Genomic DNA, 27,716 nt, shown 5'->3' with positions numbered 1-27,716 from the left:
GCAGTAGGTTACAAGAGGCAGGAGCTTAGAGCTCATCCCTGGTTCCAGAGCCTTTGCTGTTTCCTGGTCCACAGGATGTGAGGAACCCCTACAACATGGGCCTGCTGCCATGCTCTCCCCGCAATGATGGACTGAACCACTCTGAGACTGTGAGCCAGGTCCACCCTGCCAGGATCGTCTGCACCCTCTTAGACCATGATGTATGTATGCCCTTCATGGGGTGATGGACAACATCCTCTGACTCCCTGCAACGATGGACTGTTCTTTCTGACACCGTGAGCCAGGGCTCCCTGCTGTAATGGACTGTATCTTCTCAGACTGTGAGTCCAAACAAACCTTTCCTCTTTTAGGGTTGTTTATCACACAAGTTTGCCAAAACAACACAAAAGCAACTAATAAGACTGAGAGATGTGCAGCTCGTGCTAAAAACTTGCAAAGCTGGGGCAATGGGCCTATTAATAAAGCAAGAGTGAAGACCCAAGTTCAATCCCCAGAATCATGCAAAAAGCCAAGTACAGTGAGGTACTTATAATCCTAATATACTTGGAAAGGTTCCAGATCAAGGAGAGACCCTGCCTTAAATAAAAAGTACAAAGCACCCGAGGACCAATGCCTGAGGTGATCCTCCAGCCAGCACTGAATTATAACATGTAGACATAAACATACATACATACAGGCTTACAAATAAAACGATAGCGATTTTATATATCACGTGAAAACAAAACTCATCGTGATCTATGCCAGCTAAAGCAATGAAAAAAAGAAGAAACTAGAAGCTGCCCAGGACCCCAGCATCTGCGGGGCAGTCCCGAGGGAGCAGCCAGACTGATAACATACAATGGCTAGCACAGCCACGTGATTTCACAGCAGGGCGCACACTGATTAACATCCTCGCCTTTGTGATTCTCTTGTTCCTTTCACAGATAATTAGGGCAGTGCACAGGCCAAGCTGGTGCCGAGGGTAGAGTCTGGGCGTTCAGTGTCGCTGCCCCAGCAGGCAACGCAGAAGGGAAACCTGCTCAGGTACAAACATCGGTGAATCCAGGACAACACTGAACCAGCTGTGGAGGGACTGTGGTAACTGCAAAACGTTCCACATGAACCACAGCGAACACGGCGGCTGAGCAGGGCAAGAGTCGGCTCTGCTTGCTTCTCTGGCCTCCCTGTAGCCCAGGGCACAGCTTTAACGCACAATGCAACAAGAGCCGTTAATAAACTTCACCCCACTTCTCTCGGCTCACGCTTTCAGCCCACAGAGGCCTTTGTGGACCCTGCTCGGCACAAATCCTCTCGGGCACACTTTCCTACCGTACACGGACACACTCTCCTCTATCAGAGTTGCTAAAATTAAAACTGGCACAGATCCGCAAAGGACAAACTCAGGAGAAGCCTGAAGCTGGGGTCCTGGCCTGTGTCTCCACTAGTTCCTTGTTGACGAGCTATCTCTGCCCAGGGGTAACTTGGAAACCCCACATTTACCATCAGATAGGTTCTCAAGCCTTGTTCACCAGCTCCATGGGGCTCCAAACAGGATTGTACTTGCAGAGAAGGACACTGGAGAGGGAAGACTGAACTAAGCCAAGAGCTAGACCCCCAGGTTCCTCTGAGGGCAAGACAGCTATACATCCTGGGGGCCCCAGAACAATTTCTGACTCTACCCTTCTGGACCACAAAACTCCTAAGAAGCCAGTTCAACCTCTAGTGATGTTAATGGTTACCCCAAATGCCCAACACGAATCTGCAGACATCCTGTCTCCGTAAACAACTCTGTGAGACCTCACCAAATGTCATGAATGAACACTAGGCTCAGAGAGGTGGGGCTAAAGGTTCTGCTTGTGACCATAAGGAAACAGTCATGCCTACACTGGGCCTTGGGAGGACTGAGCAGAGGCTGAGCCTTAGAGGCACGGATATAGTGAAATGTCATCCAGAAAAGTCACCCCAGTGCCCGCTTTATCAGTCACAGAGGGTTTTCCAATATAAACTCTGATGCAGGGTATTTGTTTAGACTACACGATGTAGGTCCTTTGAGACTTTGAAAAATGTAGTTTTACTTTCCATCACAGAATAGAAAGACCTCCCTCAAGTTCTCTGACCACTTCATTCTCAAAGCTCAGGTGGATGAGTCACCTCCACATAGAAGTAGAGGAGAATGGATTCAGGAAGGACCTTAAAAGGAGCCTAGGAAGGAAGGCCCGAGAGAGTTATTTCCCCACCCCCATCTGCCTGTCTGTCTGTCTCCTCCATCACTTCCTTCTCACTTAAAAAACAAAGAAAGTGATAGACACAAGGGCAACTTGATTTACAAAGATGGGGGTGGGAGATGGCTGAAGAAATATAACAACTGTTTCAAAGTCAGGACTGTTTCCTGGGATGGTAACCGCGGCTTTTAACAAGGCAAGAGCGCCTTCCTAAAGCATCCAACAGGAGGGGGTGCCAGACATCCCCACGTCCCATCCAGTCTGCCCTTCCTGGGCAGCCATGTGTGAGTGAGCGCACTGAGTCAGCAGCTGAGCATCTCTCATTAAGGCAAAGTCAACGTGCTTGGTTTGCTCAGCCCTAATCTACCGGACTCAGCCACTTCTGCATAAAACACAGCACTGCCTGAACAATACACAAGTCGAGCTGCCTTGGGCACGCTCATGTGTTTACTTCCAGTTCCTTTACCTCTTCAAATGATACCCATGCAAGCCCACAGACAGAGACTGCTTCTGGGAAAAAGTGACCAGGACACAAGATGAAGAGGCTCCCAGTAGGACCTGCGCACAGCTGTGCTGCTCTGATCACTGAGGAGGAAGAGAACATCTAAGCTGCAAAAACAACCCTGTGGTGGGCCTCTCACATGACGGATTAACGGAGCAGCTCCCCCAAGAGATGGGTGACCAGATGAGCAAGGCTGGAGTCGCAGTGGAAACCAGGCGTGTGAAAGCCAAGGCTGTGAGGAGAGAGCGCCAGGAGCAGGCATGCTTCACCGAGACGGCTCCCGGCCCACATGTGCTCCATGAGTAGAGAGGACTCGGTTTGGGATGTTTAGATTAATTGTCTGTTTGATACAACCTAAAATCACCTGCACAGACGGGGAACGGCCGAGATCAGGCTGTTGTGCAGGCATCTCTGTGGGGAACTGCGATTCCATGAACTGTTATGGGAGACCCTAGAAGAGAAGTGGGTGGCATTTTCCCCTGGGTTGAGACTGTAGCAAAGAGAAAACGAGCTAAACACTGGCAAGCTTGCAGGTGTTCCTTCTCTTTCTGCTCTTGGCGGTCCTTGTTGCCTTGATTTCTCTGCAGTGATGAAAGAGCTTTGGGCTGTTGGGTGTCTCGGGGTCAGTGGCTCCAGACTGTGTCCTCTACCGGCTCTACAATTCGCTAACCAATGGACTTAATACCCACCACACCGGATGCCACTTGATGAAACTCTTGCCAAAGTTTCATTCAGTTGAAAGTGTAAAATGCTTAGGTGGACAAAAGCAGACTGAAACTGTCCCTAGGCCCCAGAGAGTAAGGAAGGACAGAATGCAGAGCTTGCATGCTACAGGCCTGGCCAACTGCTGGGCCCCAGACGGGCAACCCCGTCTCTAGCTTTTGTTTACTAGAGCACTGTTCTTCAGGCCACTTGCGAACACAAGCAATCCTGGCATGGCCCCTGCTGTGCCTCGTGAATAAACAATACAGATGCCCTAGTCCGTGCATATCATTTCCCTGGGAACAAACCCAAAATATTTCCCATGGATGCTGAAAAAAAAATGAAGTCAGTATTCTCCCTGCTTCCTAAATAATTGGCCAGAACCCTGTAGTGGGAGACTTCTGTGAAGGCCATTTTATTCTGTCCTAGAAAGCTCCCCAGTTTGGGGTCAAGATTGAGAACAGCAACCTAAGAGAGAGGGAGATGATCTCAAGCTCTTACTCTAAGCAAACGAGGAGGTGGGGGGGAGGGAAAAAAACAACAGCACAATGGAGCGTGACACTCATTATTTCCCAGCAAGTGTGTCGGTGAAAACATAACCGGACAGACATCTTCCTAATCAGAACCAGCCAACAAAACAGCGGTAAGTACCCCTTCCCAGCAGAGTGACGCAGACATGGTCCCAGCACTGGGAGAGGGGATCCTGAGCTGCTGAGGCTGGAGGACCGCACAAGCCTTCCTGTTAGGAAAACAGGACACAGGTGCCGAGTGGCTGCCTCTTCTAATTCAAAGAACAGGCCTTGGTTTAGGGCCGCCGGTGTCTTCCCTTCCCCGGACACAGGAGTGACTCACTACCCACTGTTTGAGGCATGAGGTTTCAGAGGCCCCTGGATGTCTGGTATTCCATGGCAAGACAGCATGGTGGCCAGCTCAGCTCTGCTCCTCACACCCCTCAATGTTCAGAACCCTCCCCCAATTTGCTTCTGGACCTGGAAAATCAGTCTAAGATCAATGGTTCCCTTGGGCTGAGATGGGGGTCCTATCAGAGCGTACAGCCCAAGGCTCAGCAGATAATGGACATTCTCAGTGGAGTGAGAAAGAGGTGCGGGACCTATTACAGCCTCAAAGGGGCTCTTCAGCTGACAGCTAGAACTTAGCATTCCCACAGAGTCACGAGGAGTGAAACATACATGCAGAAACACAGACACAAAGGGGCATGCACACAGGCATACACAGTGTACACAGAGACAGACAGAAACCAGACACAGCAAAACCCATACACTCAGAGAGTAGGCAGGTAAAAAAAAAAAGGAAAGACACAAGGGCCCAGGAAAAATTTACAAAATACTTGAAAAAATTACAGATGTACAAGGGGAAAGAATCTGCATGCCCTATGGATTACAGTCCTCACGGTTATCAAGTCGTCTTAATGAAGGTACTTTTTGAACCCTACAGCAATGGCCTTACTTGTATAATAAGAAAGAGCTCTCCTTCCCTTCTTCTGTCCCTCCTTCCTTTTCCCATCAAGCCATAGCCAGGAATTCACCTCTTTCCACAACTGCTGGTGCTGAACAGGAACAGAGGTGGCTGCCCGCTGGCTCCTCTCGGGAAGCTCCTCAGCTGACTGCACTTCAGGGGCCCCACCTCCCACTCCCAGGAGCACTATGTTCTCTTACAACCCCCTCTGGACTCTACCGACACAGCTTGGCCTTCAGCTCTGGCCACAGGCTGTCACTTCCTTTTCCAAAAATTTCTTTAGTTTTCTTTTTTAAATTAGCATACAAAGTACTTGATTTTGTTACGGCATTTTTATAATCTGTTCTTATTGATCCTTTCCCCATCCCCTGTCTCTTTCCTGCCCAACCCCTCCTCCTGCTTTAATGACACTTGTATTCTATGACCACCTCCCCCCCCCCCCCCACCCCCGCCGCCATTCACTCCCTCTATGCTTCCCGGTTTAAGTTCTGAGGAGACAACATAGTTTATGCTATGCTTGACAGCTATGCACTAGCTTAGATCAGGACTCGACCAGATCCAGTCACCATCATCTAGAAGAATCTGAATCAGGCAGCAGATCGCAGGGACCTTGCTAGTCAGGGATCTCAAGAGGATGCTGTGGACACAGAGGGGAAAGTCTGAAGGTGGGCGGGCAGGCCAGCCCCGAAGAGAAGCTCTAGAAACATGAACTAAGTTCACAGGCTGTCAGCAAAATCCCTTCCTGCTCAGGGAGACCTATTCCTGCTCTATTAAGTCACTGATTGCACAAACCCAGGAAGGTTTTGGGGGCAACTCTGCCTTACTCACAGGATACTCATTTAATCTCAGCCTCATCTAAACACCGTAACAGAAGCATTCAGAATATATAATTACATGTTTGGAAGCTGTGCCTAGCTTCACTGGCACATGAAACTCCCCATCATGGACAGCTAGTCTGGCCATGAGGTGAAGGGTCACCCTTCGTCTGTAAGACCTGGTAGATTACCAAAAACATTGTTATCTAAACAACTAAGCGGGTTAACCAAGGTTTTCTGCAGAGACCAGAATACTCTGGGTGTAGCCGAGGAAATGGATAAATCATGTTATCCTACTGGGCAGCCATCCAGGAGTCAGTCAGCTGCCTGGCCAGCAGAAGGCCACAGGCTGGCATGCGCTCTACCCAAGGAAGAGCTGATCCCAGCCTTCCTGGCTCCAGCTGATCTTTGCTGCTTTCCTAAGGCTCAATCAGTCTGACTGTGGAGGAAGCAATAGTAAATCAGAATCTACAAACATGTATATCAAGTAGTAGAAATGTTTAAGAGATTCTACATATCAGAGGAGAGACCTGCATCCTCAGCACTCTGGGAGCACCAACTGGAATAGATGGACCATTATAAAGAGAACAAAAGTAACTCTTAGCCAAGGAAGTCCCTTTGAAGGATATGGGGACTTCATCATATCCCTTCCTGGGGTTCCTTTGTCACCATCCTAACTAATCCCCCACCACCCTATCCCAGTGCCAATCAGTGTTTAGGTTCAGAATTGCTCTTCCCTGGGTACCTGAGAAGCACAACAGTCCCCCTTGGTATGGAAAGGGCTCTCTTTCCTCAAGATACTGACCAGGGATAACCCTGGAAAGCTAGGCAAATAATCATGGTCTGTAGGGAAACTGATGAACTTGGACACAGGACTCTGGGGAGCCTCACAGCAAACAAGTGTTCTCTAAGGTTGAGTACAGGAGGGAAGAAGCCTTCTGCTAGGCTCCTTCTATAGCTAGCTCTTCTGTAATAAGGTGGCTGGGTATCAGCCCTGTACTTAAACCAGGGGATGGGTAGTAACTAGGTAACACTGCTGCATCTTCCAATACTACTGGATATGCCTCATGGCTTGAGTGCTTCTCCTACAAGTACCTGACCACAGGGCATGTACACACCAGCACAAAGACTCCCTTTGTGAGTCACTAAGGATGGTGAGCTGATGACCGTGCCAGCAGATAAACTGGTTGTCAGGAGGGTGGGTGGATGGATAGAGAAAAGTGTAGATGGGTAGATAAATGGGTGAGTGGATGGATGGACCAGTGAGTAGGTGACCAGATGGATAAGGCTGGATCAGAGGGTGGCTGAGTGGTTGGATAGGTAGGTGGATGGACAGATGGGAAGGTGGATGGACAGATGGGTAAGTGGATGGACAGATGGGTAGGTGGATGGACAGATAGGTAGGTGGATGAACAGATGGATAGGAAGAAGGATAGATGGGTAAGTGGGCCAGTGGATGGGTAGGTGAGACCGTAGGTAGGTAGGTGGGATGGTGAGTGGGTAGGTGGATGGTGGATAAAGTGGTGTCATGGGCACTGATTTTTAGAAGAATGTATGATGAAAACAACCCATACAAGAAAACAAATGTTCAACGTTAATTCTCATCAACCTGTTGCCATGCCAATACAAACACCCCACACATTTGAAAAAATAACAATGGTGACCATTAGTCCATTTAATTGCTATTTTTAAAAGTTAAAGTGCAGCTACTCTGGTTATAGATTGTTAGAAACATTTGTTTCCCTCCAGGAAGCAACGAGCCTAATCTTACTCCCTAAAGGAAGGCCAGCGATGACTAGGAAGAGGAGGGCCATGACTTTAACGACAAGGACTTCCAACATGCAGCAGCTCTTGTTTTCCACTGAAGAAACACAATACTGTCTCTCACATTATATCCAAAGGCATGTTTCTTTCCTATAACATGCTTTGTTTTGTTTGAGATAGGGTCTATGGCAGCTCAGGCTGGTCTTGAACTTTCGACACAGCAATGAATAAACTTGACTGTCAGATCCTACTGGGTTCTGGGATTAAATCTACATAGCAACATGCCAGCATGGCTGGAGATTGAACTCAGAACGCTGTACATTTAAGGTAGGTACTTTTCCAACTGTGCTACATCCTCAACCCTCCTAGATTTCTATGTGGAAAAAAATTATCTTCCTGAGTGTTGGTGATCTTATTTTTCTTCCTTAAGAAAGAAACAATATTAGCCTGAGCTTGAATCATTGCTAAATCAAAATTTCCCATCTCTATTGACAACCTTCTTCAAGGAAGTCTAAATGTCCATTTTTGTTGTCTTCTCTTCTTAGTGAGTGACATTAGGTCTGTCATGTCTTAGAAAAATAAGTGGTTTCTGAAAATAAGGATGTGGCTTTGAGGACAGCACCCACATCTCGGGGTTTTTCCATGTCCCATCCTCAAAAGGAAAAGCTTAGATGTTTCTTAAACATCTTTTTTGGCCCATTAGAAAAACCCATGGAAGCGTGCATGGAAAACTACACTCACGAAATTTCCTATTTGATTTAAATCTCTACGTTCACTAAAGTCAATGCATGAAATACAGAGGACTGAGCCCGGCATGCTCACAGCCTGCTTGTCAGCAGAAATGGCAGCACACCCTGGCCGGCACACTCTGATGGGGCCTTCCTGAGCCTATTATCTTGTGAGCTTGGCTCCAGAGTCCAGGTCCTCACCTCTCTCAAGATCCGGCCCTACCCTATAACATGAGGGTTCCGAGGAAGGGGTCTCTTGTTCCCTACCCAACCACTTCATCTTTATCATCAAGTTGCCTAACCCACCCCAGCACCCCCTATGTCCTACACTGCACCTCCACCCTGCGTGTTCTCTGCAAGAGTAGGGAAACCGAACAACTTAGAGGTGGTTGTATCCTCAAAGACTTGGAACCCATTAAACAACCTACTACTTTGCATAGTTTCCTTGCCCTCAACTGATACAGACGGAGGCAAGATTCCCAGGCCAGGAGTCCTTGAGGTCTAGCAGCACCCCACTTTGGGTTAAGAATCCCTTGACCTTGGGCCAGTGTCTCTCTTTAGGCGGGAGCCCCTGAGTTTGGGACGGTGTCCCTTCCGGGAATTCAAGGAGAGCGCTATTTGCAGATTACATCTATGTGAAACATTACCCCAAAGCCAATATTTGGAGTTCAGTCATCAGCTGCAGACAGGGGCAGAGTGGTGGAAAATCTGAGGCATCTGCCACATTTGTTTCCGCCGAAGATCATGGACAGGTGGCCTTCTTGCTCTGCTCCTTCTGTTAACAGGCTCCAGTCCCTTTCGAGGCCTGGTTAGTACCACAGCTTTGGTGGTTCCGTATTCTGTACTGTTGCTATTGCTATTAAAACATCTCTCAGCTGGGCATGATGCTGATACGTGCCCTGGTCTCTAAACAGGAAGCTGGGATGGGTCTTGCAGACAAACGGTGCATCAGATTGAGTCGGGTGGGTTCCATTTTAGGAATAGGCTGCAGGGCTGTTAGCCACTAGTTCAATGTTAATGGATGGATTGTGTGCTCACACTAAGCATTTTCAAGCTGAAACACACAGAAACCAATCAGTGGATCTGTTGGTGTGACCACACTGCAACCAGTGACTGCAGAAACTCCACTGTCCTTTACAGGATTACAGAACCAAACCCTAAAAATAACCCAGACAGAGACACCCAGAAAATGCACACTGTGCATTGTAGAAGTGTGATTTGGGTTTGCTAAAAAGTGGAAACAAAGCAATAGTCTGTAATAAGAATTTGGTTAAGTAAACAACAATTTTATAGAAATGAATACTGTGTTAGTTAACAATGAGAAGGCAGGACAGAGGGGATGGTCTGCTGTTATAGCTTGAGATCCTGGATTCAATCCCCAACATATGTACACAAATGTGCATGTATGTATGCATGTGTGTGTGTATTAATTATTTTCTTATGGCTGTGATCAAATGCCAAACAACCAGGAGTTTAATTGAGTTTATGGTTCCATAGGTTTACAGTCTGTGATGGAGGAGAGAGGACATGGTGATGGGCAGTGGGAGCAGCAGCTGAGAGCTCACATCTTGATCCACAAATAGAAGCCAGAGAGCATCCTAGGAATGGCAGAAGGCTTTTGAAGCCTTGAAACTTGCCCCTAATGACACACTTCCAAAAAGCTATACCTCCTAATCCTTCCCAAGCTACTGTGGACCAAGTATGCAAAGTATGAGCCAATGGGGGCCATTCTTATTTTAACCACAGCTACCTTATCTATCCATCTATCTATCTATATGTCTATGTATCTATCTATCTGTCATCTATCTATCTATCTATCTATCTATCTATCTATCTATCTATCTATCTATCTATCACTAGCTGACCAGTGGACTATAGGGATCCATCTTTCTCTGTCTCCCAATGCTAATAAAGTTAATGATGTCCAATGCTATGCCTACTGCTGCAAACTCAGGTCCTCATGCTTGCACACGGCATCTATCTATGTATTTATCATCTTTCTATGTATCTATCGATCATCTATCTATCTATGTAGCTATCAATCATCTATCTATGTATCTATCAATCATGTATGTATGTATGTATGTATCTATCTATCTATCTATCTATCTATCAATCAATCATCACCTATCAACCTACCTGGGGAGACGCCTCCCAGGGTGCAGTGCTTGCCGTGTGCAAGCATGAGGACCTGAGTTTGCAGCAGTAGGAATAGCATTGGACATCATTAACTTTATCAGCACTGGGAGATAGAGAAAGATGGATCCCTATAGCTCACTGGTCAGCTAGTCTAGCCAACGGGTGGGCTCAAGGACCAGTGAGAGACCCTGTTTAGAAAAATATAAGGAGAGAAATCAAGAAAGTCACCTCATATTAATCTCTGGCCTCCATGCACACACCCACATAACATATAATACACACACACACGCACACATACATGCCTGTATTCACATATGCATATGCACACACAAAGTATGGCATGTGGCCACATGCTAAAGCATACATGTACATTACAGAACAGGACATGTATTTTGCCCTAATTTTTGAAAACAGACATAACAGGCGTGTCAACATTGATATGCCTTGGCCTTCACATAGACATCTGTATAAATGTACATCTGATCTAATGCTAGAATATAAGCTATCTGGTTTTGCCTTAGCTGTATTTAAGGTATTTTTAATACAAGCATGTATTATTTACAAAAACAAAATTGATAACTTGTAAAAGAAAAACAAAATGGTCGATCAGTAGGTGAGGTGGCAGGTTTTGTAACTCCTAGCACAACTTGTGAAGACTGCTGCTCAGGGCTCTCCGGCAGGAAAACCCAATCTAACGTGTTTCTTTATTGCACTAAACTACTCCCAGAGATGAACGGTTCAGAGACCCTAAGGGAGACATCAAGGGCTGAATTTCTGGAGACCTTGCACGTTTATATGCAGCATTAGAGCTATAGGAGGTAAACAGGAAGGGCCGAGAGTCCTTCAGCAGAGGACAAGAACCTGAGCTGCAGTCTCATGTCCTTGGAACACAGTAGGTCAAGATGCATGGTCATACCATAAGCCAAACTTGTTTGGAAATTCAACTGACCCCTGGCGCCCAGAAGCTAATGGTCTGAGCCTAGGGATGAAGGATTCCCCACGTTACTTTCTCTCTTCTAGTCCTTCACCACATCGCCCATCATTTTAATAATCACCTGAAGCATTATTATGCAAATGACTGGGCAGTCATCCTATTGGAAGGGCACAGGTGAGGACCGGCACAAAGTCCACTGTCCCCTTAGCACAGATCACCCTGTGACATCTGGTGGCCCTCTCCCCTAAGTCACAGCACACGGAGACAGAGGGACACACACACCATGACATCTGGTGACCCTCTCCCCTAAGTCACAGCACACGGAAACAGAGGGACACACACACTATGACATCCGGTGACTTTTCCCCTAAGTCACAGCACATGGAAACATAGGGACACACACACCATGACATTCAGTGACCCTCTCCAAGAGGAGGCCAGTGTTCAGTACCCTTCCACCTAGCTTCCTATCAAGACGTACACAGAACAGAGAATCAGTCGGTGAAAGGAAACCTAAAGCTGCCGCAGCTGGGGAAAATGAGCCATTCGAAGACACTTCTTTCTGGGTACATGCTTGATCCACACACTTGGACCCCTGAAGCAGGGTGAAGCGTGTAATCAGAATTTACAAAGGCAGTGTGAATAGCAGTGCAGCAGCGTCACTTCCGGAGGCTCAGCGCCCCCTCCTCTCTGTTTCCATCACAGTCTCAAGGCCATGGAAGAGAGACAAGTTCAGGATAGACAGAAGACACATTCTTGGGTCTGCACCCAACATGATGCAGCCGAAGGAACCAGGTGGTAAACACCATTTGGTTTACATAAACACCCTGTCTGTACAAATATCTACTCCGGTCTGTCTCCAGTCTGTCTGTCTGTACAAATACCCACACCATGCTGCCTTTTGTGGTTAGTAGGCAGCCACAGACAAAATGGGAGCCCCCGTCCTGGCTTGTCCCAACACCTCAAGCTTTAACAGGCAGGCTACCCACAGCTGTGGTTGGTAACCCCTGGCTTTAAGCAGAACTCCCAGCAGAAAAGCCATGCAGCCAAGAACGTCTGTGTGGGAATTTGCATGGTGGAATGCACCAGGACCCTGCCACTGCATGTCGGAATAGTTCCTGCTAAACGGCCCAAAGACAAATGGGAAGCACCACGGTTGTTTCAAATTCTTTTCAAACTTGTAAATGTTAACTCAGCGTTTTATTCTGAGCATGAATTCTTTTTACCACACCTTTCTGAAAAAGATTTGAAAAAGGAAAAAAAAAATTAAAGCCAAAGATGGCTGTTCATTCTTAAATGAGATGGTGAAAGTCTCCCATCATAAACAACCTCAAAATGGATAATGCATGAGCAGCTATTTTCATGGTATTGAACCTCAGTCAAAACTGGAGATGAACCCAGAGAGATGGGAAGCAAATGAGGTGAGCATGCAGCTAGTCTAGCAGACCGCCGGAGAGAGAACCGAACACAAGGAGTGCGGAGAGACTAAGGCAGCCAAAACTCTGAGGACCGATGCCAGAAACACCAGAACACCCCAGGAGGCAGGGAAGAAGACTGTAGGAAGCTGCAGAGTGTAGAGCAGGGCCTGGGACAGAAGCATCCAAGTGGCCCAAAGGCCACACTCACACTGGACCAAGGCGAACAGTGCCCATCGGCATCAGTCACACAGCGAAGGAGTCGTGAGGCATTCATTGGCTGTGCTGTTTAAGAGTCTCGCCCTGAAAGACGGGTCTAAGAGGGAGCCCTGCCTCCAGTCCGGCCTTACCAATCTTAGTAGTAAGACTCAGGGTTGTGGGGAAGAGGTCACTTGACTTCCTGTAGCTTCTCTTAATCAGCAGAATAAAGCTGGGGTTGACAACAGTCCTCAGAAAGGTGAAGTTCATGATGTCTGGGATCTATTCAACAAAACATACCGTGGTGCTGGAGGGTTCAGCTGATAAACAGTTGGCCAAACATGCGTAAGGATCTGAGTTCAGATCCCCAGCAACCAGAGAAAAATTCGGGCATGGCAGCCCATGTCTGTAATCCCAGTCTCTAGAGGGACAGAGAGGAATATCCCCTGGGACCTTCTCCCTAGCCAATCTAGCTAAATCTCACTGATGCTAGGTCAGTGAGAGAGTCGGCCTCAAAAATTGAGATACACATTCAGCATAGCTCCAGCGTCCATAGGCATAGACAAACACACATACACACAAACAAATAGGCAGACAAGAGCTTTCTAGACATTGGGAAAAGAATCATCACTGGGTCTATTCGACAAGGACTGTAATAGGAAATATCTCATAGCAGAAAGAAATGTTGATACACAGAATTGCAGGGCCCGGGAACGAATGGAGATGGTTTTCTGCTTATTTAAACCTTGAAGTGTGTTCATTTCTTTTAAAGGTGTGGTGGCATGTATAATTAAAGAAAATTTAAAATGCTAGAGAATTCTACCACAGAAGTCGGGCTAGGGAGAAAGGGAAGCAAACTGCTGTGACGTTCTCCTGTTATATGCTTAGCAGCACAATTTAAATATAAGCAGTACTAAAATAATATACAATGTAGCAACTGAAACAGTAGATTCTCATCAAACAACCTGCAACACACAAAATGGAAAAATAATTTAAACACATTAATTTAGAAGATAGGTTTTTAGAGTAACAAAGAACATATGGGACAAATAACAAGATGATGTAATTTCACTCATTATCAATTATCACATTAGATATAATGGTCTAAATATCACAACGAAAAGGCAGAAATTTATCAAGATGCAGGAAATGCAAGGTCCACCTGTACACTCCTACAAGAAATGCACTTTGAACATAAACACACACAAAATTTTAAAGTACTATAGAAACACATATAACCCTAAGTGTCTTAGTTAGGATTTCTATTACTGTGCTAATAGAAACAACATGACCAAAAGCAACTTGGGATAAAGGGTATATTGCTCTATCACTAAGGAAAGTCAGGGCAGGAACCTAGAAGCAGGAACCTAGAGGCAGGAACCTAGAGGCAGGAACGGAAACAGAAGCCATGAGGGAATCCTACTAACTGGCTTGTTTCTCATGGCTTGCTTAGCCTGCCTTTTTATACCAGTCAGGACCACCACCCAGGGATGGTGCTGCCCACATGGAGTGGACACTCCCACACCAATCATGGATTAAGAAAAATGCCCAACAGGCCAATCTAGTAGGAACATTCTCTCAAATGAGGTTCCCAAATGGTGGTACTCTGTGTCAAGTTAACATAAAACCAGTCGGGATAGAAAGCTAGCTAAGGAGAAGCGTGTCTACCAACCAGTAATCAACATCTTCTCTGGTTCCTGGTACACCTCTCTGTCCTTGAAGCCAGTTTCCTGGTCTGAGATAATGGTTTGTGGAATAGCAGAGAGGTCTATCTTCCAATTCTGTCTAGAGTTTCTGCCTGAACTTGCCTGTGACCAGTAATTTTAAGTTGAATAAACCACTTCTTCCTCAAAGTTGCTTTTGATCAGTATATTTGTCACAGGATCAGAAATGCAACTAGAAGATCGAGTGATAAGCAACCAGGTGGGAGATGGTGCGGGCTTTTGTTCTTCCATATGACCACCAAGACAAAGAAAGCACAAAGTACTGGAATCACCAACTTTGAAAGATGTTAAAGCCATCATCAGCCTCACTTCAAGCAACAAGAAAGCATCCTCCCCACTGCTGGAGTGCTGGGGTGTCAGGTGCACAAGGTGGGTACACGGCATTCAGAGTTCCCTAAAGAAAACAGCCCCATCCTGAACCCAAGGATTCCTGGCTCACAGAGACGGAAGAGAACCCTAACAGAGTCAGCAGGGGTTTGAATAAGAATATACCCCTGTAGGCTCCAGCTTTTGAATTCTTGGTCTCCAAGTGGCAGAACTGTTTGGGAAGGTTTAGAAGGTGTGGCCTTGCAGGAAGTATGTCACTGAGTGTGGGCTTTAAGAGTTAAATCCCAGGGGGCTGGAGAGATGGCTCAGCGGTTAAGAGCATTGCGTGCTCTTCCAAAGGACCTGAGTTCGGTTCCCAGCAACCACATGATGGCTCACAACCATCTGTAATGAGGTCTGGTGCCCTCGTCTAGCCTGTAGGCATATATGCAAACAGAATATTGTATCCATAATAAATAAATATTTAAAAAAAAAAAAGAGTTAAATCCCAGCCAGGTGGTGGTGGCACACACCTTTAATCCCAGCACTAGGGAGGCAGAGGTCAGCCTGGTCTACAGACCTAGTTCCAGGACAGCTAGGGCTGTGACACAGAGAAACCCCGTTTTGAAAAACAAAACCAAAAAGAATTAAAACCCTTGCCTACTTCCAGTTTGCTCCCCCAGTTTCCTGCCTCCACTGCCGTGCCCCCCCCCCATGAATTCTCATTCCTCAGGAACCACAGCCTGAATAAGCTCTTCCCCAAACTGTTCCGTCATGGGTTTACCACAGCAGCAGAGAGGTAACTGACACAGAGCCCCAGCTACGTAAGCACCACAGTCAAGTTAAACTGCTCTTAACCTGAGTTCACTGAAACAACGATATTCTAAAGGTATCATTTTTCTTTTGCACCTCAAAGCCCACAAAGCTGTCACTGTGAAAACAAGTGGCTGTCCTGGATATTGTGAAACTCAAGAGCCCCCCCCCCACCCACCCTCACCCACATGTCACTAGAGGCCAGCGACCTGCAGACGCCTCTTCATTTCCTTAATTTCCTGATTTCTAAACAGTCTCCAGCTCCAGGCCTGGAGTCCTGACCTCCTAACACTATAATCACCTTAGCTTATTTCATCCTTTTGAATCTGTTTTACGTTTCTCTTTATTTCCATGTACAGAGGAAAAGGCCAGTTTCTCCAACAGGTCAGGCAAGAGCTCCTACTCTGTCCATGGGACTATGCACGGTATATGGCGACTCTCCAGCTCTCTCAGTTTTATACTCATAAAGAGATATGCTTTGGGCCTATGAGAGCACCTCTTATCCAGCCCGCCCAGCACTGCATACTTCAGATAAAACCGCTGGACTTGTTCTCAGTTTCTAGTCCACATCACAGGGAACACAGACTGCAGACAGGGAGTGAGTGAATGTGAACTGAGCACAAACAAGCCAGCCCACAGACCCTGCACCACACTCCACAGAGAGGAAACCAGCCAGTCTCAGCTACCACCAACTGAGTCCATTAGCATAGGAGAGAACTGCAGGAAGCTGGCTTCATTAGGAAGGAGCCAAGTTTCCAGCCCTCAGAGCCACCTGGTCCAGGGTCCCAGGTGAAGGGATTATTTTCACACTATTTCCTTGACGTTAAAACACATTGCAGAGCGGGATAGAAAGGCTAAAGAACAACAGAACCATCATGGTTTCCTCACAGGAATGTCTTCCACGCAGAAACACGCAAGAAAAAAATATTCAGAGGTCAAGGAAGTGATGTCACAGCAGAATAGACCCTCAAAGAGCATCCCAATGGTCTCAATGAATGCCACCCAGACCCAAGTCCCACCAAGCCCAAGGGTGAACACTGAGGGTTCTCCTCTTTGGCCAACACCCAGGAATCCAGAATGAATACAGCAGCCTCCCAGATCTTGGCTGAGCCATGAGCAGTGGGAAAACACAGGGATTTCATGAATCTGAGCCTCCCTCAGCCCCGAGGCCAGGGACATCGGCTCTCATGTTATAGCCACTGAACATAACACAGAGAGCACATCCCAGCAAACCAGAGCCAAAGGTGTCCCCAGAGGACATGGTCAGGAGTCAGGGAACTTCCTGTAAACTTAGCGCACTACTGACAATGCCTTCTCCTCCAGTCTTCAGGCCAGAATGACTGTGTTTCCTGCGGGAAGGCGGCCGATTCTACAAGGGCAGCTGCAGGGAGCAGCTTTCTCCTAGTGCCTCATTTGGATGTGGTGCTGGTCAATGACAAGCCGTTGACACATACGTGAACAGCTATGACGAACGGGACAGGCATGCTGAAAGACAGAGTCCATCTCCATTCCTATGGGTCCAAGAAATGTCAGCATTTGGGAGTTTTTTTTTTACCCATGTGGATGAGCCAAGTGTGTATCCACTCTACCAGAGAGCTCTTCAGCCTCCTCTGTCCCACGGGGGCCTGCCACACCTGGACATTATCCTGTGTTCCACCAGGAAAGCTGATATCCCACAAGGCTGACTACAGGGATTGGGTCTTTATTAGAATCTATCTCAAGTCCACACACAGAACAGGCCATCAAAAAATGAAGACTGGGTACCAGGCAGACGGACAGAGGCCCAGGAGGCCAGGTGGTAACTTTCCTGGGACCTCTGCATGGCACCTGGAGAAGTTGTCCCAAACTCCCAGCCTCAGTCATTCCTGCACTGGGGCTTCAGCTTCCTCCACACCACCAGTTTGTAACAACTCCCTGGCGCTGGAGAGGCCTGGAATGCCGAGTGGATGTTAAGTGTTCAGGCTCAGTTCCCATGACCTCAGCAATGGAGACTTCAGGAGACAGAAGAGGCTGTGAAGGGAACAGGGGGTGAGGTGAGAAGCCCAGAAGAACAGGACCCCGTGCTGTTTCTTTAGGGCCATTTCCCCAAGAAGGCCAGGGTGACGAGGTACAGAGGAAGGAAGAGCGTTAGGAGTGCTGCTTCATTCAGGACGCTATGAGAAAATCAGGCAGCTTTCCAAGCCACACTTCCTAAGGAGGCTCAAGGCACTGATCATGGAGAGGCACAGGGTACCACTGATGTCTTCCACCTTGACCTTACAGGCGCCAGAAAGCAAAGCCAGTACCAACCTGTACCATAAGGTGGCCTGAGAACACTCGGAAGCCCCAAACAATTTGCATTCGCCCTGGCCAAAACATAACCTCTGTAACGTTAGGAACAGAGAACCCGATTCAGTCTTTGGAGAAGATGAGAGAGACAGCCAGCAGCACACGCTGTGACAACGAGATGGTCCCGCTGACTTTGGAGGTGGGCTTCCGTATCTGTTATGTCGGTGTCTACGAAACCATTGTTCTTTTGTCTCGTCTCTCAGCACTAGGACTCTAACTCTGGGCCTCACAAGCTCTCCAACACAGAGCTACACCTTTGCCTCCAATGCAGAAAAATACAGAAAGTGCCAGCATGCACGTGAGAGCAGGGAGTGGTCAGAGAAGCAGAAAGCAAGCGGTGCTTTTGTGTGCTACTATCCCACTGGGCCACCCCACACGTCCCAGCCCGGACCCAGACACAGAATGGGATTGACTTAGCGTGTGCTCTGTCGTGTGCCCGCCTGAGAGAATCAGCGGTACCTTGTTACAAAATCTTACAGGAAACTTAAGACATCCGTGAAAGAGCAAGGTTTGAATTTCTGCAAAGATACCTTCTGGGGGAATCTTCCAAACACTGTCTCTGCTGTTTCTCTGAATACCTTACACATCCTCCCATTACATGTAAACTGTTTTAAATTCTTAAAAGTTTATTTCTGTAGTGAGGGGTAGGCATGGGGAAGTCAGAGGACAACTTGCAAGAGTCAATTAATTCTCTCTTCCCACCATGTGGGTCCTGAGAATTGAACTCAGGTTATCAGGTTTGGCTACAAAGATCTTTAACCACTGAACTCAGGCCCCACATACATTTCTGGCAGCAAGCCAAGGAGAGTGGAGGTCTCCAGTTCTTTTCAATAGCGCTCCTTTTAAAACACTGCTGCAAAAAGCAATTAAGATTTGGGAACACATAGTCTGAGTATCTGACTTCGCCCAGATGTGAAAAATGGCTTCAGGGTCCAAGTTTTGGCCATTGACTCACTACAGAAATCCCCCGCATTTGGAGACAGTCCATCTTGGCCTGCTTTAAAAGTTTATTGCTTTAGGGCTCGATGTCGGTCCTCTCAGATACAGCCTTGGCTGACCATCCACCCCCTCTGGAATGGAAGCCTTATTTAGCTCTCCGGAGAATTCTGCTAGGCATTCCCACCCTAGCCTGGCCCTGCTGCTGCCGCCGGCACAATCTCTACCAGAGGAAGTAGAACACCCATGCTCTTTCAGAAGTGAGAACGCTGCCCGCCCACTCCGTGAATCGGTCCCTCGGATTTTTATAACTTTCACAGGCTCCTTGGGGATGCCAAAGTCCTCCAGCCCAGCCACAAAAAGTGAAAACTCTTTTTGGAAAGCAGAAGTGCAGCTGCAGGGCCCTGAATTACAGTTGGCCCCTGAAATGCATGCCTGCCTCCGCAGAACCAAACCTCAGAGCACACTGAGGCCTGCAGCCAACTCTGGCCCCTCTCCCTCAGGGCTGGGATTGCTTCCGATCTGGGTCTTGCAGAGAAGCAGAAGTGCAAGATTCCAGGTGAAAGTCAAGTGTCCAGGAAGTGGGGGGCCTTTGCTCTATGAAACAGACCAGCTGGGAGTAGAAACGGCTAGAGGGGCCCCTCGGGCTGCCCAGAACATGGTCACCCGCACAGTGGTGGGTCCTCCACGGCACCCTGGATATCAGGCTCCCTCCAGGCAAAGAAAAAAAAAAACCTACAAAGTGGTGCACCCGACAGGGTCCCCAGGACACCCAGCTAACTTGAAGGCTCTAGCGCAGAAGTTGACGGGAGTCTACACTTGGGGCTAGTGGCACCGCGGGACGCAGAATCTGCGGGAGAGGTTTCCTTGGCACAGGGTGGTGTGGGGTGGGCCTCACTCCAGAAGGCGGGGGGGGGGGGGGAGGGTGCAGGTAGACTGAGGGAGGAAGAGGTCCGAAGAGGGGCGACTCACCCTTAAGGCCTGAGATTCAGGAGGGAGAAGGAGGCAGAGGGAAAGAAAGAGAGAGGGGGAGAGCAGAAAGGGAGAGAAGGGAAAAAGGGGGAGGTGAGGAGGGAGAGCGGGTTGAGTGAAAGTTGAGAAAACACCAGAGGGGAGGCCAGTCGGGGAGGGCGCACGAGACTCACGGGGCTTTCCCTGGCGACTCCCTACCACTTCCCGGGCCAGCGGGAGATTGAGTTTGAACAAAGGCGGCTCCCAAGGCCGCGCGCGCTGCGCTCAGGTCCGCCCCTGGCGTCCCAGCCAGGACGGACAAAGGCCCAGAACGCCCTGCAGCCCTGCACCGGACGCCGGGATTCCCCGCTTCGCCAAACCAAAATCCCCGTCCCCCAGGCTACTCACGCCCCCCCCCCCCCGATCACCCAGAATCACACGTCCCGCGGACCCCAGAGACCCCGGGCCGCACTCACAGGATGGAGGTCTGCGGCGCCACGGCGGGCACGGCCTCCAGCAACAGATGCATGCAGCGCACGGTGGTACGGAAGCACAGGCAGCGGCTTGGACAGCCTGCCCCCGGCTTCGAGGCGACCACCGCCATAGTCCCCCAGGCGAAGCATAGCATGAGCGCCTGAAGGCAGCGGCGGCGCATGGGGCGCACAGCCATGGTAGACGGCGCGGACAGAACAGATACGCTTGGACCGCAGCGGAGGCCTCGGCGGGCGCATCTACCGCCGGCTCCCAACTGAGCCCTCAGGTCCCGGGCCCACGTCCCAGCTGTGCGCGGGGGGCGGGGGGGGGGGCGCCAGCTGTGCACATGCGCGTGGCTCCTCCCCTTTCGGCCTTGCAGGAGGCGGGGGCTAGGCAATCACCAGGGCCCTGGTGTAGGATCCCGGCGACCCTTCCTGGGGGTGCAGCCTGGCCTCCGTGGACAGCATGACCAGTGAACAAGAATTCCACTGTGGGGGCGCCTGGAAGTGCAGAGGCGAGGGTTGAGACCGATTTTGGATCTCTGATTCTGCTTTTAAACCGGCAGTGATGCAACCCCTTAACCATACTTTCTGCCTGTGTGCAAGGGTTTTGTTGCCGGGGATGCCTTGTTTTGAACACTTAAGTTGGGTGTTCTAAGAAGTGAGCTTTCACACCCTGCCTCTTTTTTTCTCAGTGCCAATACCCCTCTTTTGCTCCCACACAAAAGCATCCACCTCTGATTTAAGTTCTCCTTCCTGTTGGGGAAACTGAGGGCCAGCCCCGTGGTGCACAGTTTATAGGAAGACTGTGCTGCAGAATTAGAAGTGCCCTGAGGCCTCCACCACTCGCTACCTGTGAGGAGCCCCTGCCCACCTGGTGCTTTCCCTTGTAGCAAAGATGGAGAACACCTGTGGCCATCTCAGGTTGACTTTACAGGGACAACAGGAAACAAGGGAAGCCCTGTGGATAGCATGCCTGTGTGCTATGAACGCTCGAATGTTGACATTTTATCCACTTCCCTGGTTCCCCCTGGGGTGCCCATTTCTCCATTCTTCAGACCAGGAGGCCCAGGTTAGGCAATGCAACCAAAGGAACAGAATTCAGTTATCAGAGTTGAAAGCGGAGTCCAGGTGTGGCAGCTGATCTTGATTCTCACCGTGACTGAACTGAGTACTCGGAGACTGTAAAAACCCTAGTTGTGTGTGTCTAAGAGAAACTGACAAAAAAGCTACCTGAAAAAAAGACAACTCATTAGAAACCAGAGTGACACCCTTCGGCTGGCAGTGTAAATAGTGCAGATGGGAAGACAGACGTCCATCTGCCCAGGTGCACTCTGTGATTTATGTCTGCTTGAAGGGAGCTGCCCAGCTCTGCCAGGCTCTTCTGGACAGACAGATGGAAATCTCCAAAACTGAGACAACATAGACTTTTCTCCCTGAAGTTGCTTGGCCTCGGTGTTTAGTTACTTTGATGGAAAACCAACACACCAGATAGGCCTTTACCTGCAGACTGCTGTGCTCCCACTGATATCAGGCAGGGAAGGGTGTTGCTAGGCATCCAGCATCAGGGTACCACTGAGGGATGGAGTCACCCTCAGTCACTGTCACAAGGCTTCAGCTGCACTGCTGACAGGCTGTGTCAAGGAGGAACTGAAGGCCGTCGGAGGAGGAGCCAGTTCCTATGGGACGTCTCCATGACTGGCACACTTCCAGCAATCTGCAGCTTGTAGTCCATGGGGAGAACAGGATTGTGGCCTTCCCGCTAAGCTTGTAGCATACCATCGCTCTTCAGGACTCCTGCCACACTCCTCTGAGTAGCCCCCAGAGTGAGATTGATCACCACAAAGCCTCCAGTGAGGCTGCCCACCCCAGGAGCTCCCCACCCTGCCCTGAGTCCCTGCAGAACCAGAGCTAGGTTTCTATGAGGACAGAACTTCCAGGTATGTATTGTAGTAGAGATAAGCACAGGTCAAGATGGGTCAGGCTAGCCTGTGTACTGTGATGGAGACCAGACATCTCTGGCAGTTAGTGCCAGCCACGAGCCTGGTGGACCCCAGCACTGACAGCCTTGCCTTCAACAGCAGCCACAATCCAGGGTCCCTAGGCCACTCATATCTCACCTAGTTAAAAACTTAAGTCAAGTGTATGATACCCAAAACCAAAACTATTATTTTTCTCCCCCCAAATTGCATTTTCCCACTTAACACTTATCCCCACCACCACACACACACTATGATTTTCTATAGGCAACAACTTGGAAATTGTCCTCAGGGCGGGCAGTCTCATGGCATATTTAAGTTCTTACCAGGCACAGAGGTCCATTTTCCCCCAGCATCCCTCAAACGCAGTGGGCCCACTCCTCACATCCCAACCACTCCCAACCTGCAGTGCCCACAGCAGGAGCCATATTTCCAGGTGACAAAGAGCACTTGCTCTTTTTTTTCAGCACAGTCGCTTCTGTGTCTTAAGCCATCTGAGATGTGAGGTCTTATGCATCCATTTGACCGGTAAGAGCATCCGATGACTGAGAATAGCTGGAGGTTCTCTGTAGGTGTGGTTAAAATCGATCCACCGACTTTGATCCATGGACTTTGATAAGGGTGATCTCACTAAGTGTTTGATCTTACTAAATCAACAGAAATCTTGGGAATAAAAACTGAGCTTTCCAAGAGAAAAATTCTGCTGCAAGGGCCCAGGGAGAGAGTTTGGTCAACAAAGTAGCTGTTGTATAAGCAGAGGGACCCGAGTTTGGCCCTCGAACATCCATGTGTAAAAGCCTGGTATAGTGACAGAGTGTGTGGACTTTGGTTGGGATGGAAGGAGACAGGTAGCCCTTTGGAACTTGCTGGCCAGCTAGTCTAGCCTGTTTCAAAAAATTAAGATGGAGAGTGATTGAGAAAGATCAGACGTCAACCTCCAGTCTTCATAAGCTTACACGGGTTCAAGAAACACACTCAAACATATAGTGTACACAGAGACACAAGGAAAGGAAAAAGGAATTCTGCTGAGCAATTATTGCCTCACTTTTCGGTTTCTTACTTTCCCATAGGGGTCACACTAGCTATTGTTTAAAAACAGCTCTGCCCATCCATCCGTCCGTCCGTCCATCATCCATCTAGTGGCACCTATCCTCTTTTCTTTCCTCATCTCCCTTTCTCCATTTATTCACCCACTCAGTTCACTCATCTGCTACCTACCCATCCACCCATCCTTCAACCCACTCACCCATTTTCCCCTCCACTCATCCCTGACCCATCCATACCACTCATCCTCCTATCCACTTACCCAAACATTTATCTGTCTGTCCATCCATCCACCCACCCACCCGTCCGTCCGTCCGTCCATCCATCCATCCATTTCATTCCCCTGTTGCTTCTGGGTCTCAAACGATGCCCGATAGGCTTAGCAGCCATCTGTCCAGCCCTAAACAATGAAGTACGATGGGGACGAAGAGCCAGAACCATGACTAAGGACCGAAAGAATGTGTCTTTTCCCCATGAATTTCTTACCCTGAGCCAAATGTCCTTCCCAGGCTGTTTGTTCATCGGCACCTTCCTGCGCCCTCTAGAGGCTCTCGGGAGACTCAACTCCAGGCTGACCCTGGTGAATTCCCATTTCTAATAAGCAAGCACTTTTGGAATTTTTCCATCTGTTTATTGTTCCAAAGCAAACACATCTTTCAGGTGTTAACTGTGCTCATGCAAAGAGAAATGCTTGGTGATAGCATCTTCTAATACTTCCACCCAGTGAGAGGACCAACTGAGATCATGTGAACAGTGGCTGTCCCTTGCCTGCTCCCCTCCCAACTATCCTGACTCCTGACATCCATTTATCTTGTGATCCCCCCCCCACCCCAACCATATACGCAGAGGTGTTTCTGTTTTGGAGCCTCATGACAACCTCTGGGGCAAATGTTGTCATCAGAGAGCTTTGGTCAAAGCCTGGGCCCTGGCAGCCCCAACAGGATAGGCTCAGCCATGGGTCCTCAATATGCCAAGTAAATAGATGAGAATTTATTAAATGTGACCACACTGGGAAAGGAAAAAAAAAAGTAAATAGGCTCAATTACCTCCCTGCCCTCCACACACAAATACACAAGTCCATCTTCAGGGTCCTGATGAGCAGTTTAGGCTTTAAATAGAGCAAGAGGTAATGTATAACCTAGTCAAGGTGTGGTCCCACCCATAGTCAAGGTTTGTCCATCATTGTCTCAGCTCTGGTTTCTCTTACAAATCAATAAGTTGTCACAACTGTGTGAGATCCCCACCACCACACCAAACCCCACCCCCATCCCCTATCCCCTGACCCCCCCACCCCAGTCAGACATTAGGGCTTCTGTCTTTTTTCCTCCCTCAGCGTGAGATTCTTGGGAAATTCCAAATCCTGAGGGTCATTGTTTCAATCACCTCAAAGCCAAAGGGCGGGGCACACAACCCCCTCTAGATTCCTGTGCTCCTCCTCTGTTCCCTTTTGTGGCTGAGAGAGCCAATGCTTAGAGCAGCACACCACACCTCAATTTCCAGCCTCAGTACAGGCGTCAGGATCCTTTCTTCTGCTCCACCGAGCTGAGCCTGGGCTCGCAGGCTCTTCCTCTTTCTTTTTTCTCAGCTTCAGTTTCTTGATCTGTACAGCAAGGTCAGCTGCTACCCATAGTCAGTGAGGACTAGGTGGGCACATGTGAGGTGCCCATCTGGTTCCTCCTGGGTTAGTGTGGGCTGTGCAAGTGAGGTAATGAGCCGTGAACACATTCTCCCGGGGAGCTTTCCGGTATAGGCTGGATGACCTTGGTGTGGGAATACTTGAGAACCCTCAGCAAGTCAGCCCCACCCCACCTGCTTCCCTGACCCCCCCCCCCCAGCCTGATTCCCAGGCAAAGTTAATCACTACACACACACACACACACACACACACACACACACACACACACACACACAGCCTACTGGGAAAGCTGGGGTCACCTTAGGTCCCACAGCTAAGAGCCTGGGAGCTTACTTCTCAGCCTCCAAGGAAGCACACACACAGTAAGTCAAGGATCAGTAATGTTCCCTTCCCTAGTCCTGAGCCAGAAGGCAGGCTTCTATCCCAGTCCTGACATCCTGTGTCTAAACATGGACACACATTCTCCTTGGTAAGGACGGTGAGGTGTTCGGGCTGCACTCCAGGCCTAGCAGGAAGTGATTACAACATGGACTCTTGACAAGGAAAGTTCCACAGTATCCCCATTGTCCGCAGAGGCAGGGAGCACTCAAGTCCTCCACTCCCTAACCTGATCCCAGCAGTCATGTTTAGCCTGGTCTTGGCCAGACTTACCTATGGTGGAGCCCAGCTGGGGCGTACCCATCCAAAGGATATTCTGCTACTGCCTACTCCTGGCTCCAGGAGATAGGGAAAGGGAGGGGACACTGGATGGCACTAAATGTCAGCCAGTTGATCCCAAGCTTTGGTGATTTGCCCTGTCAGGCTTGTTCCAAATACAGGATGGGCAAGGCAGGGCAGAAATCGGAATGAGAACGGGAAAGACTGCAGTCAGCAAAGCGTCTGTCTGTCCTTTCAGCTTCCTAGGAAGTGAGCTCTCAGCCAGCTCTGATGGCAGAGTCCCAGCCCCAAGAAATAACACCATCCCAAAGATAAGCAGACTCGGTTGGCCACTGGTCTTAGTGTGTGCCTGTCTTCCCAGATACCAGGGAGGCAACAGAAGAGAGGTGGCTTGAGACCAGGAGTTGGAGGCTAGCCAGACAGGACAGTAGGGACTGGTTTTCAAAAGAAACAAAATACCACTTGAGTGTGAGGTGACCAGCAAGAGGGTGGACCCAGCCCACATGCTGGCTCAGGCCCCTTTGTAGTCACGGTAAGAATAATGTGGATGAGCACCCGTGTTGCAGGCAACACATGTCTTGCTGGAGGCTATGGCTTTGAAAGGCTTCATCCTGGCATGCACCAGCACTGGGAGAAGCCCAGGGGCCTCAGGGGCCTCAGGGGCCTCAGCACTGAGTCTGCAACTTTCTGTGAATTTATCATTATTTCAAAATAAAACTTATTAGAGTCTTGGAAATAGTAAATTATTAAGAAGCATTGTCTCAATCTTAACTTTAAACTGTTAAAAAGAACATTTTATGTATGTGAGAACCATACAGCACGGACAAAGTGGTCCCTGAGACAATGCAAATGGGCTAAGATATAACAGGGGAAGGCTAGAAATAAGGAAAATTATGGGGACATAGGAAGAGAGAGGAGCCTTTCACCCTGGAGTCTAGCTGAGACTCAAGAATTCCAACACAATTGATAACATGTGCTGTGAAGGATGCCTACATAGAGACACTATTCATTTCATACAGAGCTATTTAAAATAATAATGTTAAAATAGCTATCAACAGGGCTTAAGGGGAAAGTATGGAAGACTTTGTCCTTTTCTGGCTGTAAACCTGGAATTTCCTAGGAATCTCTCACCAGAAATCCCACCTGCAGTAAAAAAATATGCCCTAATCCCCTGGGCAGCCCACAGCTGATGATTTGATTTTATCAGATTGTAATTATATCCAAGGGATCTAGGGAGCCACCAGATAATCTCACTTATCCAAAAAAAAAAAAAAAAAATCTTAGCAACCCGCCAAGATGTAACTTGAGGCCAGGTGGTGGTGGCACACACCTTTGAACCTAGCACTTAAGAGAAAGAGGCAAGCAAATTTCTGTGAGTTCAAGGCTAGCGTGGTCTACAGAGTGAGTCCCAGGACAGCCAGGGCTGTTATACAGAGAAACTCTGTCTGTAACTTGAGAACCCTCAAAATGGTGTTATAGGTCAGAGCTGAGTTTGAAAGGATACCAACCGTAAGTTCCAGGTTCTGTGGCTCTGAGCAATGATTTAGATAGGGACATGTGGATACTCACAGAACGGGGAATAGTTCATTAAAAAGGCAAAAACATTTCCAAGCTTGGAAAGGGGCCAGAACTGATACAGCTTTGTGCCAGAGCAGAGAGGCCTCGAGCAGGGAACTCCTCAGACGGCTAACACTGGAGGCTGTCTCTGGCTACACCACCACAGACAAGTTCACATGGTAAACTGAGGCCCCGAGAAACACTGAAAAGCGCACACCTCGAGATTATTTTCACAAAATGAAGAAGGACCTTGAGCAGAGTGCTGAGCCAGTAGAGAGTGTTGTCATAATGGTGAGGGACAAGCTAGAGAGCCCCATTTTCCGTTCTCAGACAGGGTGACTCTCCAGCCAAAGCCCCCAGGGTCTCACTAATGAGCCTGCGATCTGCTGGATGGCTAAGTGCTCTAGAAGAGGGGTAGCCAGCACTCTCTGCTGTAGC

General features: G+C 48.7%; 1 protein-coding gene across 3 annotated transcripts in view; it reads right to left on the bottom strand.

Moving 5' to 3' along the window:
• The window catches only part of Pxdn (peroxidasin), a 74,655-nt gene extending 53,916 nt beyond the window's left edge, over window positions 1–20,739 (bottom strand). For 2 of the 3 annotated variants that reach the window (XM_005360656.3, XM_013351338.2), the window contains exon 1: window positions 20,409–20,738. In XM_005360656.3, coding sequence (XP_005360713.1) covers window positions 20,409–20,602 — 194 coding nt within the window. In that variant the 5' untranslated portion in view covers window positions 20,603–20,738. Of the gene's footprint in view, window positions 1–20,408 lie in introns of all 3 variants that reach the window. The other variant, XM_013351339.2, reaches the window with a different exon arrangement.
• Window positions 20,740–27,716: the final 6,977 nt, after the last annotated feature.

The sequence above is a fragment of the Microtus ochrogaster genome, linkage group LG3 (assembly GCF_000317375.1).
Source record: "Microtus ochrogaster isolate Prairie Vole_2 linkage group LG3, MicOch1.0, whole genome shotgun sequence".
In the NCBI taxonomy this organism is placed as follows: Eukaryota; Metazoa; Chordata; class Mammalia; order Rodentia; family Cricetidae; genus Microtus; species Microtus ochrogaster.
This window is presented reverse-complemented; position numbering and strand designations above follow the sequence as displayed.